The sequence below is a fragment of the Cavenderia fasciculata genome, assembly GCF_000203815.1.
Source record: "Cavenderia fasciculata unplaced genomic scaffold Scf_Dfasci-F-a-25c12.r2-5, whole genome shotgun sequence".
NCBI lineage: Eukaryota > Evosea > Eumycetozoa > Acytosteliales > Cavenderiaceae > Cavenderia > Cavenderia fasciculata.
In genome coordinates this window covers 1,308,604-1,325,092 of record NW_004457729.1, presented here as the reverse complement: position 1 = coordinate 1,325,092, position 16,489 = coordinate 1,308,604, and the positions used below count along the sequence as shown (strand labels likewise).

General features: G+C 32.1%; 8 protein-coding genes across 8 annotated transcripts; 5 read left to right on the top strand and 3 right to left on the bottom strand.

Moving 5' to 3' along the window:
• Positions 1 to 767: 767 nt before the first annotated feature.
• Positions 768 to 4,287, top strand: DFA_00844 (uncharacterized protein; the record flags this gene model as incomplete). The annotated part of the gene is made up of 8 exons (XM_004358768.1): positions 768 to 868; positions 942 to 1,499; positions 1,583 to 1,925; positions 1,986 to 3,451; positions 3,526 to 3,628; positions 3,696 to 4,009; positions 4,072 to 4,228; positions 4,261 to 4,287. The coding sequence occupies 8 exons, from the start codon at positions 768 to 770 to the stop codon at positions 4,285 to 4,287; spliced, it is 3,069 nt and encodes a 1,022-aa protein (XP_004358825.1).
• Positions 4,288 to 4,342: 55 nt separating this feature from the next.
• On the bottom strand, positions 4,343 to 7,346 carry mocos (molybdenum cofactor sulfurase; the record flags this gene model as incomplete). Its single annotated transcript, XM_004358767.1, has 6 exons — positions 4,343 to 5,428; positions 5,457 to 5,669; positions 5,755 to 6,313; positions 6,385 to 6,823; positions 6,921 to 7,019; positions 7,073 to 7,346. 6 exons carry the CDS (start codon positions 7,344 to 7,346, stop codon positions 4,343 to 4,345), a joined length of 2,670 nt encoding a protein of 889 aa, XP_004358824.1.
• A 532-nt stretch (positions 7,347 to 7,878) lies between these two features.
• Positions 7,879 to 8,729, top strand: sbds (Shwachman-Bodian-Diamond syndrome protein; the record flags this gene model as incomplete). Its single annotated transcript, XM_004358766.1, has 2 exons — positions 7,879 to 8,006; positions 8,108 to 8,729. 2 exons carry the CDS (start codon positions 7,879 to 7,881, stop codon positions 8,727 to 8,729), a joined length of 750 nt encoding a protein of 249 aa, XP_004358823.1.
• A 242-nt stretch (positions 8,730 to 8,971) lies between these two features.
• On the top strand, positions 8,972 to 9,979 carry DFA_00841 (uncharacterized protein; the record flags this gene model as incomplete). Its single annotated transcript, XM_004358765.1, has 3 exons — positions 8,972 to 9,400; positions 9,495 to 9,632; positions 9,713 to 9,979. The coding sequence occupies 3 exons, from the start codon at positions 8,972 to 8,974 to the stop codon at positions 9,977 to 9,979; spliced, it is 834 nt and encodes a 277-aa protein (XP_004358822.1).
• A 518-nt stretch (positions 9,980 to 10,497) lies between these two features.
• On the top strand, positions 10,498 to 11,544 carry cdk1 (p34-cdc2 protein; the record flags this gene model as incomplete). Its single annotated transcript, XM_004358764.1, has 3 exons — positions 10,498 to 10,706; positions 10,784 to 11,375; positions 11,452 to 11,544. The coding sequence occupies 3 exons, from the start codon at positions 10,498 to 10,500 to the stop codon at positions 11,542 to 11,544; spliced, it is 894 nt and encodes a 297-aa protein (XP_004358821.1).
• Positions 11,545 to 12,180: 636 nt separating this feature from the next.
• Positions 12,181 to 13,698, top strand: gsr (glutathione reductase; the record flags this gene model as incomplete). Its single annotated transcript, XM_004358763.1, has 1 exon — positions 12,181 to 13,698. The coding sequence occupies one exon, from the start codon at positions 12,181 to 12,183 to the stop codon at positions 13,696 to 13,698; it is 1,518 nt and encodes a 505-aa protein (XP_004358820.1).
• Positions 13,699 to 14,021: 323 nt separating this feature from the next.
• DFA_00838 (uncharacterized protein) lies at positions 14,022 to 14,809 on the bottom strand (the record flags this gene model as incomplete). The annotated part of the gene is made up of 2 exons (XM_004358762.1): positions 14,022 to 14,366; positions 14,465 to 14,809. 2 exons carry the CDS (start codon positions 14,807 to 14,809, stop codon positions 14,022 to 14,024), a joined length of 690 nt encoding a protein of 229 aa, XP_004358819.1.
• Positions 14,810 to 15,217: 408 nt separating this feature from the next.
• On the bottom strand, positions 15,218 to 16,262 carry DFA_00837 (uncharacterized protein; the record flags this gene model as incomplete). The annotated part of the gene is made up of 2 exons (XM_004358761.1): positions 15,218 to 15,679; positions 15,747 to 16,262. The coding sequence occupies 2 exons, from the start codon at positions 16,260 to 16,262 to the stop codon at positions 15,218 to 15,220; spliced, it is 978 nt and encodes a 325-aa protein (XP_004358818.1).
• Positions 16,263 to 16,489: the final 227 nt, after the last annotated feature.

Below are 16,489 nucleotides of genomic sequence, written 5' to 3'. Positions count from 1 at the left end.
GTATGGTCTAGTAAGTACATATGTCTAGCGCGACATATCTCGATCGCAGAACGACACTGATTCGTTTCTTATGGGTTCGGACATCAAAATTTGTTCGTTCGTTTTTTTTTTATTTGTACATACGATAATTGAGATAGATAATATCCCAGCTGCTGGCAGAGGTTCGTTCGTACTTGCAGTTCACCCTTGTCATAGAGTTTACAAATCTACCCATGCCCAACGGAGTGAGTGTACTGTAAGTACGAAGTCCTATCCAATGCTCTAAACATATTCTACTAAGCTTTTGAAAAGATGGCCATAGCTGCTCTTCGTCTATTACGGTCTGGTATGATCATAGTTGCAATTTGATTCTTGAGGAATGTGCATGATACAATCAATTGATTTATATATATTATGTTAAATGCCTTGAGTATTGATCTTGTCTTTTGAAGTGAATCTTTCTGATCTTTCGATTCTCGTAGTTTTTATATCTTTGTTGTATTTTCTCGGTTTGCTTATCCTTTGTATTTCCTTTGGAGTTGTTGCAACATGCCTTACCCCGTTTCTGTCTTTCTTTGTCTACATACAGTTAATATATACAACCTCTTTATCATCAACCCATCTCTGAAGAGTGCATTTCAAAGCAAGAAGAAGTTCAAAAAAATTTAAAAAAATAAATACTTGGTTAATTTTTCCCTCCTTTTTTGCACTTTGGGCTCTAGACATACATAATATTTACCTTAAAAAGAGTAGAACTCAAACTTTATCTACATTTGGTAAGATAGAGAATGTCGAATAAATCAAAAGGAGCAGGAGGAGCAGGAGTAGGATTCATCGACTCACAACCTTTAAATACAAATGCATCAATCTTTTATCATCCGCTAAACAAGTATGTTGTAATTTAGATTTGTTTGAGTTTAAAGAGTAAACTCATTTCTTTCTATCCTTTTACTCCACTTTAGTAAATATGTAATAACATCATCAAATGGTAGCAATGAAATAAACATTCATGACTCTAGTACAAAGTCAATGATCATGAAATTAGCAAATCATCCAACCACATCATCACCATTGACTCATATCGCATTGTCGCCCAATGGCAACGCTTTGGTTAGTTCATCGAGTGATGATGACAATGGATCGATAAAGATGTGCAAGATTGAAGAGTATCTAAAGAATTTTAATTCATCCTCGACGACAGCCATTCAAAGCAATGCACAATCATTATTATCATTTTCAAATGCACCAACCTATATGGCATTTACAGCCACTGGATCGTATTTGGCAGTTTGTTCAAAAGACATTATCAAGATTATTAGTATGATTGATCCATCACTCATCATTACTCTTCGTGCTCACCCCGATGCCATGGTTCGTACAATTGCATACAGTCCCGATGGAAACTATCTTGCTTCTTGTGCAACCGATGGAACTATCAAGATTTGGTCAACATCTACATTCAATGATGATAAAATTGAACCAATCTTTGTAAAACAATTGTTTTCTCCTTCACCTTTTTTGTAAGAAGAAAAACAAAAAGGAAATCAAATCAAATCAAATATCAAAATAATAATTATTCTTTTTTTTTTTTATTTATTTTTAGGAGTAAAACAAATATTAAAATGGATTGGCATCCAAATAGTAAGATTATATCAATTCCAGTTGGTAATGGAGTGATTTGTTTACAAAAACAAGAGGATGGAGATAATGATCAAGATGAATTGTGGAAAGAAATCTTTACCTTTGAAAATGATGGTCATACCAAAACCATTCTTTCTGTTCAATGGTCACCAAATGGTGAGTATTTGGCCAGTTGTTCATTGGATAAACATTTATTGATTTGGTCAAAAGCCAATCCAAATGATGGTCCCATTGGTCAATTAATTAAAAATGATCATATCATTTATGATCTTGCTTGGAAACCACTTTCAAATACAATTTCTTTTGTAAGATAGAAAAAAAGAAGAAAATTAAAATTATTTTTTATTAATTTTATTTATATATAGATAGATTCAAAAGGTAGAATTGGTACATTTATAAATGTAATACCAAAAAATATGATACATCCATCAAAAGGTGCTACTTTATCAAGTCATCAAGCTTTATCTCAATTATTACAAGATGATGAAATGGATCAAGAAGAAGAAGAGGAAGAAGAAGTAGAGGAACAAGAAGAAACACAAGAAAAAGAAAAAAAAGTAGTTGGAGGAAGATTAAAAAAGATAAAATCTTCATCATCTTCAACAACAACAAAACAAAACAAAAATGATGATAGTTTTGATTTCCTAGATGATGATAAAAAGAAAAAAAAACCTTCTTCTTCTTCTTCATCTTATATGGATGATGAAGCTATGGATGATGAAGATATGGATGATGATTTTGGTGATTTTGTAGATGATGACGATGAAGATTTGGACCGTGATACCAATTTTGATGAAAATGGAATGGAATATAGTGCTAAAAAGAAAAAGTCAATCCAACCTCAAAAATCATATTCAAAACCTACAACCAAATCAAACGCTTCATCAGCTCCAATAGATTATGAAATACTTCTAAAGACAGTTGCCAAACAAAACAAATTGGCATCTTTTCAACCAGGATCAACATTGTTTTTAAACAACAAAAAGAGATATTTTATGGCATACAATATGATTGGTTGTATTGTAAAACGTGAAGAGGAGGATGAAAAGCTACCAGGTTCAATTGAAATTGAATTCAATGAAGCTAGTGTACACCGAAAGGTTACCATTACCGATAATAACATGTTGGATATGGGAGCTCTTGGTGAAAAGGGTGCCATATTTGCATCATCTCGCAAGAACCTCTTACATTTTAATGCATTTGATAGCTTGGGTGCCAGTAGTAGCTGGACCTATACCATTGCTGCCAACGATCCAATCGTAGGTGTTGCCATTGGCAGTAAATACATTGCAGCTTGTTCACACCACAGAACGGTTCGTATTTTTACACTTGGTGGTGTTCAATTCACACAGCTTAGCATTGGAGGTGATTTTGTTACCATGTCAATCTCTTGCAAGGACGTTCTTGCATTGGTCTATGGTACGGCTGACCAAATGACACTTGTCTGTCAAGACCTAAACACTGGTAACATTATCTACCAAGGACCAATCTGCATCTCTACCAATGCAACATTAAAGTGGATTGGTTTCTCCAACAATAGTGACACGACCCTCACCACTGTCGACTCCAACTCTGTCGTTCGAACACTTACTCGTGGGTGGCCAACCAAACAGGCACCACTTCAATGGTCACCGCTCATGGACTTTAAACAAATGGCAACCAAACTATCATCAACAACTTGTTGGGTTGTAGGTCTCAATGATTCTCATATCCATTGTATCGTTTGTACTGATTTCCCTCAAACCTTACCACGTCCAATCCTTACTCCCATTCAAATTAATTTACCACTTTTATTAAATGATCAAATTATTAATCAAAATCTTCAAGAAAAGTAAAAAAAAATAGAAAAAAGAAAAAGAAAAGAAAAGAAATAATATATTAACCATATTTATTTATTTATTTTAGATATTTAAAACAAAAGATTGGATTTAATAAATTATCTTTTGAAGGTAATTTAACAACTAAAGATCAAGCAGATTTTGATGCAGTTTTAATTAGAATGATTAATGTATGTTGGTAATTATAAAAAAAAAAGTAAATATAAATATTTATACTTACTTTGTTTTTTTTTTTAGGATTCCCTTGATCATAATAGAGCTCAAATATGTTATGATTTATTCCAACAACTTCAACTAAAGAAATCACAAGAAATTGTAATTACCATTGCCAATCAAAAGAAATTAAGTTTTGTTACTAAAAAGCTTTACGAGTTGATTGAATCTATTCAATTACAATCAATCCCAAACAAGACTATTGAAAAACCAACAGTTGTTCAACCTGTAGTTACAGAGGCCACCCCAGCAACTACAACAACAACAAAAAAATCATCAAATACTTTAATAGTTGATGATGACGATGCTGATATTACAACCAATGAAGATAGTGATGAGTATGTTATCCTTAACGACAATAATTTTTCCATTTATTAATTATTTAATTATTTATTTTTAGTGATAGTAAAAAAAAGAAATCAACAAATGTAAAGAGTAATACTCCACCAAAAAAATTAATACCATCAAAACCTGATATTAAACAAGATACTGTTGTTACCAAACCAACAACAACTACTGTTAAAAAACCATTACCATTTGCCAAACTAGACACATCAGTAGATTTAAAACGTAAACAATTGGAACAAAGTTCACCAGTGGTTACAAGTACGTCTGAAAGACCAGTAAAACAAACTAAAAAATAATCTTAATAATATTATAAATAATACATTTTATTCACTATTTACTATAGTACTAGTAGTTATAATAGAATTAATTGAAACTATTATTTTATCATTTTGTTTTTCATCATCGCCATTTAAAAATTGAAGATGTTGACCAAAAACAATTTTACCTTGACTTCTACGGTATGTTGCCAGAGTAGCCAAAGGTTCTCTTTCTTCCACGCCAATGGCTTGGTTGATACATATCATTTTACAACGATTACAATGACCAATCGATCGGAATGACAATGATCCAATCTTGAAATCGGTTAGATTACTTTCTTGGTATGGCTTGCCACCAGTCACTACAAAGTTTGCTCTAAAACTTTCATTTGTAATCCATGCCCAATCCGATCTTGAACTAGTTTCCTTGTTTCTTTCAACAACTCGTTCTCTTAGGTCATCTACAGATACTTGACTAATCAACAAGAATGGTGATTCATTTGAAAATGATATTTCCTCATTCTTGTTGTTACTAGTTTTACATGTCTGAGGTTGCGATTGTTGTTGTTGTTGATTACTACTACTACTACTATTACTATTATTACTTTGTTGTTGCTGTTGATTTGATAAAAAAGCTAATCTTGAGATACGATGACTATCGGGACTTTTTCTAACAAGATGACAAGATTTACAAGTGAATTTATACATCCATTCACTAATATTGATACCAAGTTTATCAAAATCCTCTTTTCCATATAATAGTCCGCTGATACTATCACCACAAACCTGTACAAGATCCATTGATGAAACTGGGTAATAGTCGAGTGGAATCTCTAGAGTACTCATCTCTGGTGCCTCTAGAACCAACATTCTTGTTTGTAAATCGATTCTTGTTGTAATGAGTGATAGGATTGGTAGCTTTTTCTGATTTATATACACTCCATTTTGATCTACCAATGTCCATTCACGATCAAACAATAATCCTGATGGTCCAATTTCCCAACTATCAACTTTACATGGTCCAAATGATTTAACTGGATATAAATTAATTTCACTCAATATCATAACGTCTGAGACATTAGATTGATTAATTGGTTTTAATAATGTATAATCATTATTTAAAAATGTGTCTTTTAAAAATTTTAAAAATTTCTATAAAAAAATATATATATGTTAATACTTTATACTTTCTTTTATATTTTTTTAGACATACATAAATATCATTAAAATTAGACATATAACCAACAGAAACTCTAAGTGAACCAGTTAATTTACCATCAATAATATCTTTATCATCCCAACAAACATGTCCACTATCAAGATGATTTATAATATCCTTTTTTGATAAACCAAGATATCCATGACATGCTCCAGGATTACAAAAACATCCAGTCTATAAAATAAATTAATTAAATTAATTATTTGTTTTTCTTTTCTTTTCTTTTCCTTTCTTTTTGTTTTTCTTTTTTTTGTCTTACACGAATAAAAATATTACGTAGAGATGCCAATTTCTCAACTTCATTAAAACCCAATAATTGACCAGAAGGACCAGAAATATTAAAATTAATGATACCACCTTGTTCCAGAGATGATTGATAATGATTATCTGTATAGATTGTAACTAGAGGGATACCACTAGCATGAACCATTTCAGACATTTGTTCTTTTGCGTATTGAATCAATGAAAAGGTATGTTTTGATATATTATCCATTCCAAGATTCTCCAAGATATCAAATCCATGTTTTAATGAGACTATACCCAAATAATCGACAGTTCCATCTTCAAATTTTTGTGAATTATTTTCTCTAAATGCATGGAATCTTTCGCTTGCCAATGATGCATTGACAGTTCCTCCACTAAAATACACCTTTTCCAAGATATCAAAACAATCATTCCTAACAATCAATGCTCCCAACCCAGTTGGATACCCAAATAATTTATAAAATGATAAACTTGCAAAATCTACTGGATACTCTGTTAAATCAAATGTAGATGTACCAACAAAACTTGCAATATCTAATAATATTTTTACATTTCTAAAATAAAATAAAATTAAATGAATTAATAAATAATAATAATAAAGAATATATTTTTTCTCTACACATACTTTAATTGTTTTTTAACTTTTAAAATTAAATCTAAATTATATTTTGAACCATTATGATTACATTGAGCTGGGAATGCTAATAAATCAAATGTATTTGGTTGTTGGTTATTCTTTTCTTGACCATTTTTAATTGCAGAGATTATATTATCAGAATTTCCAGATTTCTTAAAATAAGAAGATGGAATGGCTTGAAATGATGAACCCTTTTCAGATGCATACTCTCTAATACCAACAAGTGAATTATGAGAATCGAGTGAATAATAAAAGGTAGATGATGATTTCCATGGAAAGTATTCACCAACCTTTTTTAGACCATCGGTACATCCAGATGTGAATATCACCGAATATTGTTTATAAGGTGCATTGAAATATTTTAATATTCTTCCTCTTGCCAATTCAATTTGTTCTGTTGTATTTAATCCAATTGGATTTTGTGAATCTAAATAATCGATAAGGAATTAAAAAGTGTTAAAGAAGAAGAAGAAGAAGAAGACCAAGGCACTTTAACAAATATCATAATATGTTTGGTTACATACGAGGATTTGAAAACATTGATTTTTGAAGCTCTTCCATTACTCTTTGTAATTGAGTTTTTGAATATAATGTTGATGCTGTATGATCTAAATATACACAATCTACAAATAATAATAAAAGTAAAAGGTTAACAAAAAGTACAAATATTGATTACCTCCTAAATGGTCGGTCGGTACGGTACCATTTAATTGAGAAAACTGTTCATTTCTGATTGTATCAATGGTGTTATCATAACCATAACTATTTGAATATCTATCTATAAACTCTTGTTTTGCTTGTATCATCTCTATTGGTTCATTTTCGTTGTTGGTTTGTTTGTTTAAAGTAGAACGGTCATCTCTTTGTTGTTGTCTTTGTTGTTTCTTTCTATAAAGATATGTAATAGAAAGTACAACTATTATCGCTATTATATTCTCTATTAATTGCATCACTATCTATCTCTATAACTATACAAGAAAGAGACTATTATAAATCTTTTTCAGACTGGTATGCAATTGTAATTGTCGTGTCTTTTTTAAATCATGATTTTTTTAAAAGGAAATTTAAAAAGGCAACCCCCCCTTTTTTTATTAATATATTAATTGGTCAGTCGTCTGAAACAATTAATTGGTTGGTTCTCATTTTCACAAAAGAATAAATAAATAATTAAAGAATAATATTAATATTTAAAAAATAGAGGAAACTTGAAAGTTAACAGAAATTATTTAAAAATAGTTTTAATATTGTTGTTAAGATTTATCCATGATTGATGGGATCAACAACCAACCAAGACAATAAAAAGTGTGAATATTGTTAAATCATTAATAATATCATAGCAATAATAATGAGAATCGGCTGGGAAAATTTAATTATTTGTGTGTTCGTGTTTTTGAAAAACGATGAACATTACCACTTTGTCAACAAACTTTTAATTTATTTCATTATTTATATATATTTATATATTATTATTATCTCTCTAGAATGAGTATTTTCACACCTGTAAATAACAAGACACTAACTAATATAGCTGTAGTTAGATTTAAAAAAGGAGGAGCTAGATTTGAAATTGCTTGCTATCCATCTAAAGTAACTTCATGGAGAACAAAGATGTATGTTATCTTGTTGATGATCGACACAATCTAATATATATATACTATCATCTGATATCATGTGTACTAACTTTATGTCTGTAAACTACACCACTTCTTAGTGAAAAAGATTTAAATGAAGTTATACAAATTCATCGTATCTTTACCAATGTATCGAAAGGAGTAGTAGCTAAAAAGGAGGAATTGTTAAAGGCATTCAATACAGACAAGGAAGATGAGATTATTTTGACGATCTTGGAGAAAGGAGAGTTGCAAGTATCTAGTAAAGAGCGAGAGAATCATGCCGATCAAACCTTTAGAGATATAGCCAATCTGGTGGCTGAAAAGTGTGTCAATACAGAGACACAAAGACCCATACCAGTTGGTATCATAGAAAAGGCAATGAGAGATGTCCACTATTCCATCCATCCAACTAAAAGCTCGAAACAACAATCATTAGAGGTGATCAAGCAGATTGGTGCCATCATCCCCATCCAACGTGCACAGATGCGTCTCAACATCACACTCACCCTAAAAGATCCAAAAGCATTGCGTGACAAGATTGCCACACAAGTATTCAAGATTGAAGAAGAGGATAATGAAAATGGTTTGTCTATGGTTTGTCTAGTAGATCCTGGAAGCTTCAGAAAATTGGATGATCTCGTCAAACAGGAATCAAAAGGTAAAGGTTTTATTGAAATTATGAATTTAGCTGTTGCTAAAGAAGGTGAACAAAAGATCTAAAAAAATAAATCAAACAACCAAACAACCAATCAAATATTTGTATACTCAACAACAACACAGTAAATATAAATATATTTTATTATTATTGTTATAATTATTATTATTAGTTGACCATAATCATGACGAAAACAGATCATCCCGACGATCATTGCAATGTGTTTGTGTTTTTTTAAAAATGTGAATCTTTGAAAATCAATTAGATAGAAGTTTAGATATAGATAACAATAGATAGATAGATAGATATGACTACAACATCATCAACAACAACAACAAAATCATCACATAAATTGATTCAATCTGGAATAGAGATTGAAGGATGGAGAATAGCAACATCAAAGAAACCAATATTAAACTCTGCAGAAAAAGATCAATGGGAGAGAGAATTGACGATCAACTCATTGCCAGAGATGATCTTTGGTCACAACTTTGTCAGTCTTTCAAAGATTGATGGTTCAATATCGATGGTATACAATGCCTACGACGCATTGTCATTGGTGCAAAAAACAACAGATCATTCGATCAAGGTATCGTCTGCAAAGTTTTGGGAAGAGGTAAACAAAGGTTTTGGAGGATCAATTGAAAAGGAATATGATTGGACTTATAACACCCCCTATATTGGTTCAATCTTAAAAGATGGTCATAATTATGTAAATAGAGAAGATAAACCATCTGTATGTGTCAAGAAAAGACAAAAGAAACAACCTTTAAACTCTAACCCCTAACCCCCTATCTTATAATATATGATTAATTTATTTATTTATTTAGCATCTTTTTGAAAATACAACTGAACAAATTGATGTTGAAAAATTAAAGAGACCAGATCCCATTCTATTCTATGATGAAGTTACATTGTTTGAAGATGAATTGGCAGATAATGGAATTTCAATCTTATCAATTAAAATTGTATGTGTCTAACCATATATTATTGGAAATTAAGATGATTATTAATTATTTAATTATTAATTAATTTATATTTATTTCAGAGAGTAATGCAAGATTCAGTATTCCTATTACAAAGATTCTTTTTAAGAGTTGATGATGTTATTATTAGATGCTTGGATACACGTGTCTATCATGAATTTGATAAAAACTATTGTCTTAGAGAAGTGACTTTTAAAGAGTGCAACTATGACCTACTCAAACATTATTTTGAAAAGGATCCAACTACTATCACCAATACCAATTTTATTGTATCTCAATTACCAATTAAAGATGTTCACATGGAAAAGATTTTTCTTCAAAATAAATAGATAATAATAATTAATTAATTCTTTGGGTCAGCTGTTTCAAATTTGGGTGTAATAATTTCATTTGAAGTTCGAATATTTTTGTGTTGTTGGTTTTGAAAAAATTGGAATTGGCGCCAAAGAACTGAAAATAAGAATAAAGAGGATGATGGCTGTGTGTGTGAAAGAGCAACCATCATTAAATTGAGAGGACTGTGTTTATTTTCATTGTTTTCTAGAATATTACCATCTATCCTTTTTTATATTATACATTTATATATAAAACATTAAAACAAAGAGAAAGAGAGAGTATATATATATATATATAACTATAACCACCAATTGTAAAGTAAGTGTTTGTTTATGATGAATTTATGTGTGTCATGTGATCACATGACATATGATGATGACAGTGATAGAGAGTGACAGAGATTAGATGAGATGATCTAACATACATTTTATATTATGATAGTATCATTTAAAAAACACACAAGGTTATTGTAATAATATATAAAAGAAGAGAGAGATAGATATATAGAGAGATGGAATCATTAGATGGAGGATTATCAAGATACCATAAATTAGAAAAGCTTGGTGAAGGTACCTATGGAAAGGTATACAAAGCCAAGGAAAAGACAACAGGAAGAATCGTTGCTCTCAAAAAGATTAGATTGGAAGATGACGGTGTTCCATCAACTGCGTTGAGAGAAATCTCAATCTTGAAAGATCTACCTCATCAAAATGTCGTTGCGTATGTTAGACTAAACTAAATGTATAATTGTCAATTTAGTACTAATTCTATCTTATCTATCTTATCTTATTTCTTAGATTATATGATGTATTACATTGTACAAATAGATTATATTTGGTATTTGAATTCCTTGATCAAGATTTAAAGAAATATATGGATTCTGTGCAATCGATGAATCCACAATTGGTAAAGAGTTATTTGTATCAGATTCTCAAGGGTTTGGCATACAGTCACAGCCATCGTATTCTTCATCGTGATCTCAAACCACAGAATCTGTTGATTGATCGTCTCGGTTCGATCAAGTTGGCCGATTTCGGTTTGGCTCGTGCCATTAGTATCCCCGTGCGTGTCTATACTCACGAAATCGTCACCTTGTGGTATCGTGCTCCCGAGGTGTTGTTGGGCAGTCGCTCCTACTCGGTGCCAGTCGATATTTGGTCAGTCGGTTGCATCTTTGGTGAAATGTTAAACAAGAAGCCATTGTTTGCTGGCGATTGTGAAATCGATCAGATCTATCGCATCTTCCGTATCCTCGGTACTCCCAATGATACCGTATGGCCAGGTTTCAATCAATTACCAGACGTTCAAACTGCCTTTCCAGAATGGCCAGGTCAACCTTTATCTAAAACTTTCCCAACTGCTGATCCACTTGCTCTTGATTTAATTTCTGTATGTGTCAAAAAAATAACAAAAACAAACAAGTAAATTATTGTTCTCTAATTATTTATTATTTAATATTTCACAGAGTATGCTTCAATTTGAACCATCAAGAAGAATTTCTGCAAAGGCTGCACTTTCACATCCATACTTTAACGATTTGGATAAATCTTCTTTCTAATCAATCAACCAACAAACCAACAAATCCAACCAAACCTTTATTTTCTTTAAAACAACAACAACAACAAACTGAATACTCTAACAAATCAAGAACAAATTTTTTGTAACCTTCAAAATCCAATCCAAATTATCAACAACAAACAAAAAACCTGGAAAAACAATCAACAACACAATCAATCAATAATTCTTTTAATTAAGTATTACCAAATAGTTTGTGTGATGATTTGTTTTTTTTTTTACATTATATACTCTTTTTTCTTCTTCTTCTTCTTCTTCTTTTTTATCCAATCCTCCATCACCCCAATAGTAATAATATAAGAAATACGAAACACATAAAATCATTATTGTTTAAATTAAAGTTTTTAAACATTTTCAAAAAAAAAATAAATAATTATAAATCATATCAATTTATCTATTTTTATAAATTCAAAAGTACTAAGTAGTAATAAATAAGTCATAGTAATATTTCTAAAGTGACGTAAATATTGATTATTGATAGTTTGATTCATGAATACAATCAAGACCCAATCGAACAAGGTTCCAAAAAAAAAAGAAAAGAAAAGAATCTTTTCAAAAAAATAAAAAAAGAATCTTTGTGCAAGCAAGATCACTTTAATTGCTTTAATTTACACAATCAATGATTAAAAGTAGTTTAGAAGGATTATTTAAAAGAACATTATTGATTGTTAATCCTTTATCTATTTCTTCTTCTTCTATTTATCAATCAAATAAACAACAACAACAACAACAACAACAACAACAATTCAAGTATAGATATTTTACTTCAACAACAATGTCAGATAATAATCATTTTCAATATTTAGTATTAGGAGGAGGTAGTGGAGGTGTATCATCAGCAAGAAGAGCAGCCAAATATGGAGTAAAGACAGCTATTGTAGAGGCTGGTAGAATAGGAGGTACATGTGTCAATGTAGGTTGTGTGCCAAAGAAGGTGATGTGGAACACTGCCAACTTGGCCGAACAATTACATAGTGCCCCTTCCTATGGTTTCAAGGGAGCCGATTCGATCAAACATGATTGGGCAACCATCAAGCAGTCGCGTGACGCCTACATCTTGCGTCTCAACACCATCTATCAAAACATGTTGAACAATAGTGGTGTCACTTCGATTAGAGGTTGGGGCAAGTTGGTAGGCAAGAATGCCGTTGAAGTCGACGGCAAGGTGTACACTGCCGATCACATTTTGATTGCTACTGGTGGACGTCCGGAAATCCCCAATGTGCCAGGTGCCAATCTCGGTCTGACAAGCGACGGATTCTTTGACATTGGCGAGTTGCCAGAGACCGCTGTGATTGTCGGTGCCGGCTACATTGCCGTCGAACTAGCCGGTATCTTGCACGCACTCGGGTGCAAGACCAAACTCGTTATTCGTCACGACCACTTTTTGCGTACATTTGATGACATGTTGTCACGCGAGTTGATGGCACAAATGCGTGCTACTGGACTTGAGATTGTCACCGATTCGACTATCTCCAAGGTCGAAAAGAACGACGCCGGCAAGATTGTCGTCACGACCAACCACACTGCCCTCGAACCAGTCGACACACTCATCTGGGCGATTGGCAGAGAACCTATTGTCAAAGACATTGGTTTGGAGGCTGCTGGCGTCGAGCTAGACACACGTGGCTACATCAAAGTTGACGATTTCCAAAACACAACCACTCAAGGTGTCTATGCGATCGGTGATGTCATTGGTCACCTCTTATTGACACCCGTTGCCATCCAGGCTGGTCGTCGTCTTGCCGAACGTCTTTTCAACGGCAAGACCAATCTCAAGTTTGACTATGATACCGTACCCACCGTCATTTTCTCGCATCCACCCATCGGTACAGTCGGACTCACTGAAAAAGAGGCCATCGATAAATACGGCAAAGATAATGTCAAAGTGTACAATAGTAGTTTCACCAACATGTTTTACGCCGTCAATGACACGTACAAGCCAAAGACCTTTATGAAACTCATTGTCACTGGCCCCGAAGAAAAGGTGCTCGGTATCCACTCGATCGGTATCGGCAGTGATGAAATGATTCAAGGTTTTGCAGTTGCCATTAAAATGGGTGCAACAAAAGAAGATTTAGATAATACTTGCGCTATTCATCCAACTGCTAGTGAAGAATTAGTTTTATTTACATAAACATAAATTAAATAAATTAAATAATTAAATAATTAAATAATTAAAAAAAAAAAAAGAAAAGAAGAGGATGGAGTATAAGGATGGAAGGGGAGGGGATGGGATGGGAGTTAGAAACAACAAAAAAAAAAAAGATTATTTATCTTTTTTTTGTTTTGTTTTGTTTGTTTTTGAAAACACATCAAATAAATCTATGTTGATATATATTTGATTTGAATTGATTATATACGTAGTTGTAAGTAAGTAGTATGATACCAATTGATTGAAATTAATTTCCAAAAGAGTGAAAAATACAAAATGGATTAAAATGTTTGTAGTTGAGTTGATTATTTGGTATCCATTTCTATTTCCATCATTGTACTCATATTTAAAGGTTCTAAAGATTGACTTGAATGAATGATATTTTGTTGTTGTGAAGAAGAAGAATCTAAAATGATTGGTTGTAATGATGATGTTGATGATGAAGGTTGAGATCCATGTTGATGATGAGGTTGAGGTTGAGCAAAATCTTGTGATTGTTTTAATACAGCTTCCATTGGATATTTAATATGAAGAACATAATAGATTCTATGATCCTTTAAACGTTTATGAGTTTCTAATGATATTCCTTTTGCTTTTACTGAATCTTGATCATTAAAAGATTTATCATGTTTTTTTAATAATTGGTATGCCTAAGACACAGTGAGAAAGATAAAAATAGATTGATATAGTTAGTTATTTTTAGAATAAAGGTTGTTGTTAACACCTTTTTGATTGTGGGCATACATACATTTTCACGTCTATGAAAGACAAGAACTAAAATGACTAGTACGAGGAACCCAGCTATACCAATGAGAATGTAGAGTACTGTTTTATTGACATTGTCAATGGCAAAGGTGACTACAAACAGTGCCACACAAATCATGAAAAGTACGAATCCAGGGATAAGGTATTGATGATTACTAATGATTCTATTGTAACTCTTGATCACCGCTGCATACTCTTGTTCCGTAAACAAATGTTTCATCACTTCGGCCGGATAGTCACTGACCAATGGCCTCATCGCAAATACCCATCTCGCGGGTTTAGCTGGAACTTTGTAACACCCTGGTACTGATAGTGATACTGCTGACATATATGATGATTCGTTTATCTATCTATCTCTATCTATCTATATTTATATTATTTAAACTAAACTAAACTTTTTCAAACAGTTTGTGTGCATGGCATAGACCTTAGTTAACTTTTTGTGTATTGCTGTTTTCAAGATGCACACACCCACACATCACAACAACACTCATGTGATTACGAAACAATCCACGCGGATTCAAACATAAATTAATTAATTGAGAGTTTTTTTTAAAATCGGTTCCCCCGATGCTCTTGTTGTGGGTGTCCTTTTAGAGTCTTTGCCTTTTTGTTTTTGTAAAAGTACATAAGCCAAGTACGTGCACACAAAAGACGTGCGCGATTTCGAATTCGAACGTCCTGTCCTTTGTTTTTATTGTATGGTACAGCCCTATAGGACAAGGAAGGGGTCTGATCAAGAGGATGCAGGACTAGAGTTGTTGTTGTTGTTGCTATTATTATTGTTGTTGTTGTTGGTCGAAAAGTCAACTACTAAATAGGGAAACTGTAAAAGTGGATCCTCTGTTTGAGAGTATCGTCTTTCATTTTCAGATGAAACGTTGTCTACTGTTCTACCGATACCACTACTATCTTCCTCTTGTTGGTTCTTTGAATTTATATCAATTTTGTGATCGTTGATAGGAATTGCAGTAGTAGTTTCAAGTTGACTGTCTTGATTTGATTTTTTTGATCTCTTCTTTTTGTTCTTGTCCTTTGATTTGGTTGATTTCACAGCTGCTGGTGCAACTGGATAAATTATATTGAGGGCATAGTATCGATGTTGATTTTCAGTTTCTTTACGTGTTTTAAATGATAGATTCTTGGTCCTATAAATTTCATTATAATATGTATCCAATTGTTTTAATTTCCTTAATGACTATATTATTAATTAAAGAATATTAATATTCATTATTTATATATTATTTATATTTTAATTTACATACATTTCCACGTTTAAATATTGAATATAAAGCAACAGAGACTATAATAAAACTAGCAATGGAAACTAAAATGTATAGAGCTAGTCTGTCGAAATTGGGTATAGAAAATACAAGTACAAAGACGATACAACAGATGATGATGAGGATGACAACTGGGGCCAATACCTTTTTCATGTGTTGATTGTACGATTCAATGATTCGAGTGTACTCGTCTTTTGAGAGTACGTGTTCCAGACGCCTTGGGTAATCCAAGAATAACTTTTTATTCTCAAAGAACCATTTGGTAGTATTTGGTGTTACTTTGATACGTCCATACTTTTCTTTTGGTTTGTTTGGGTCAAGAGCAATGGTTGATGATGATGATGACAATGATAATGATGATACATCACCATCTATTGGAATAGCAATATCATCATCATCATTATTATTATTATTATTATTAGTTGTATTGACTAACAATAATGATGGAGTATTTAAAAGTGTGTGGGAAGAAGGAGGAGGAGATGTTGATGATGACATTATATATCCCAACCTTACTACTTTTTTTTAAATATTATTATTATTATTTGTGTATATATTGATGAAATTGAAATTGAATGTTGTTGTTTCAATATACACCTGGTGATCTATCTACTGTTGTTGCTCTTTTTTTCAATACTCTTTATAAAGTATTTCCTCATGGTGATGGTTTCGGGCGTGTGATACATACCGCCCACCCGTTGCTCGAGAGCATAAAGCTAGAGAGA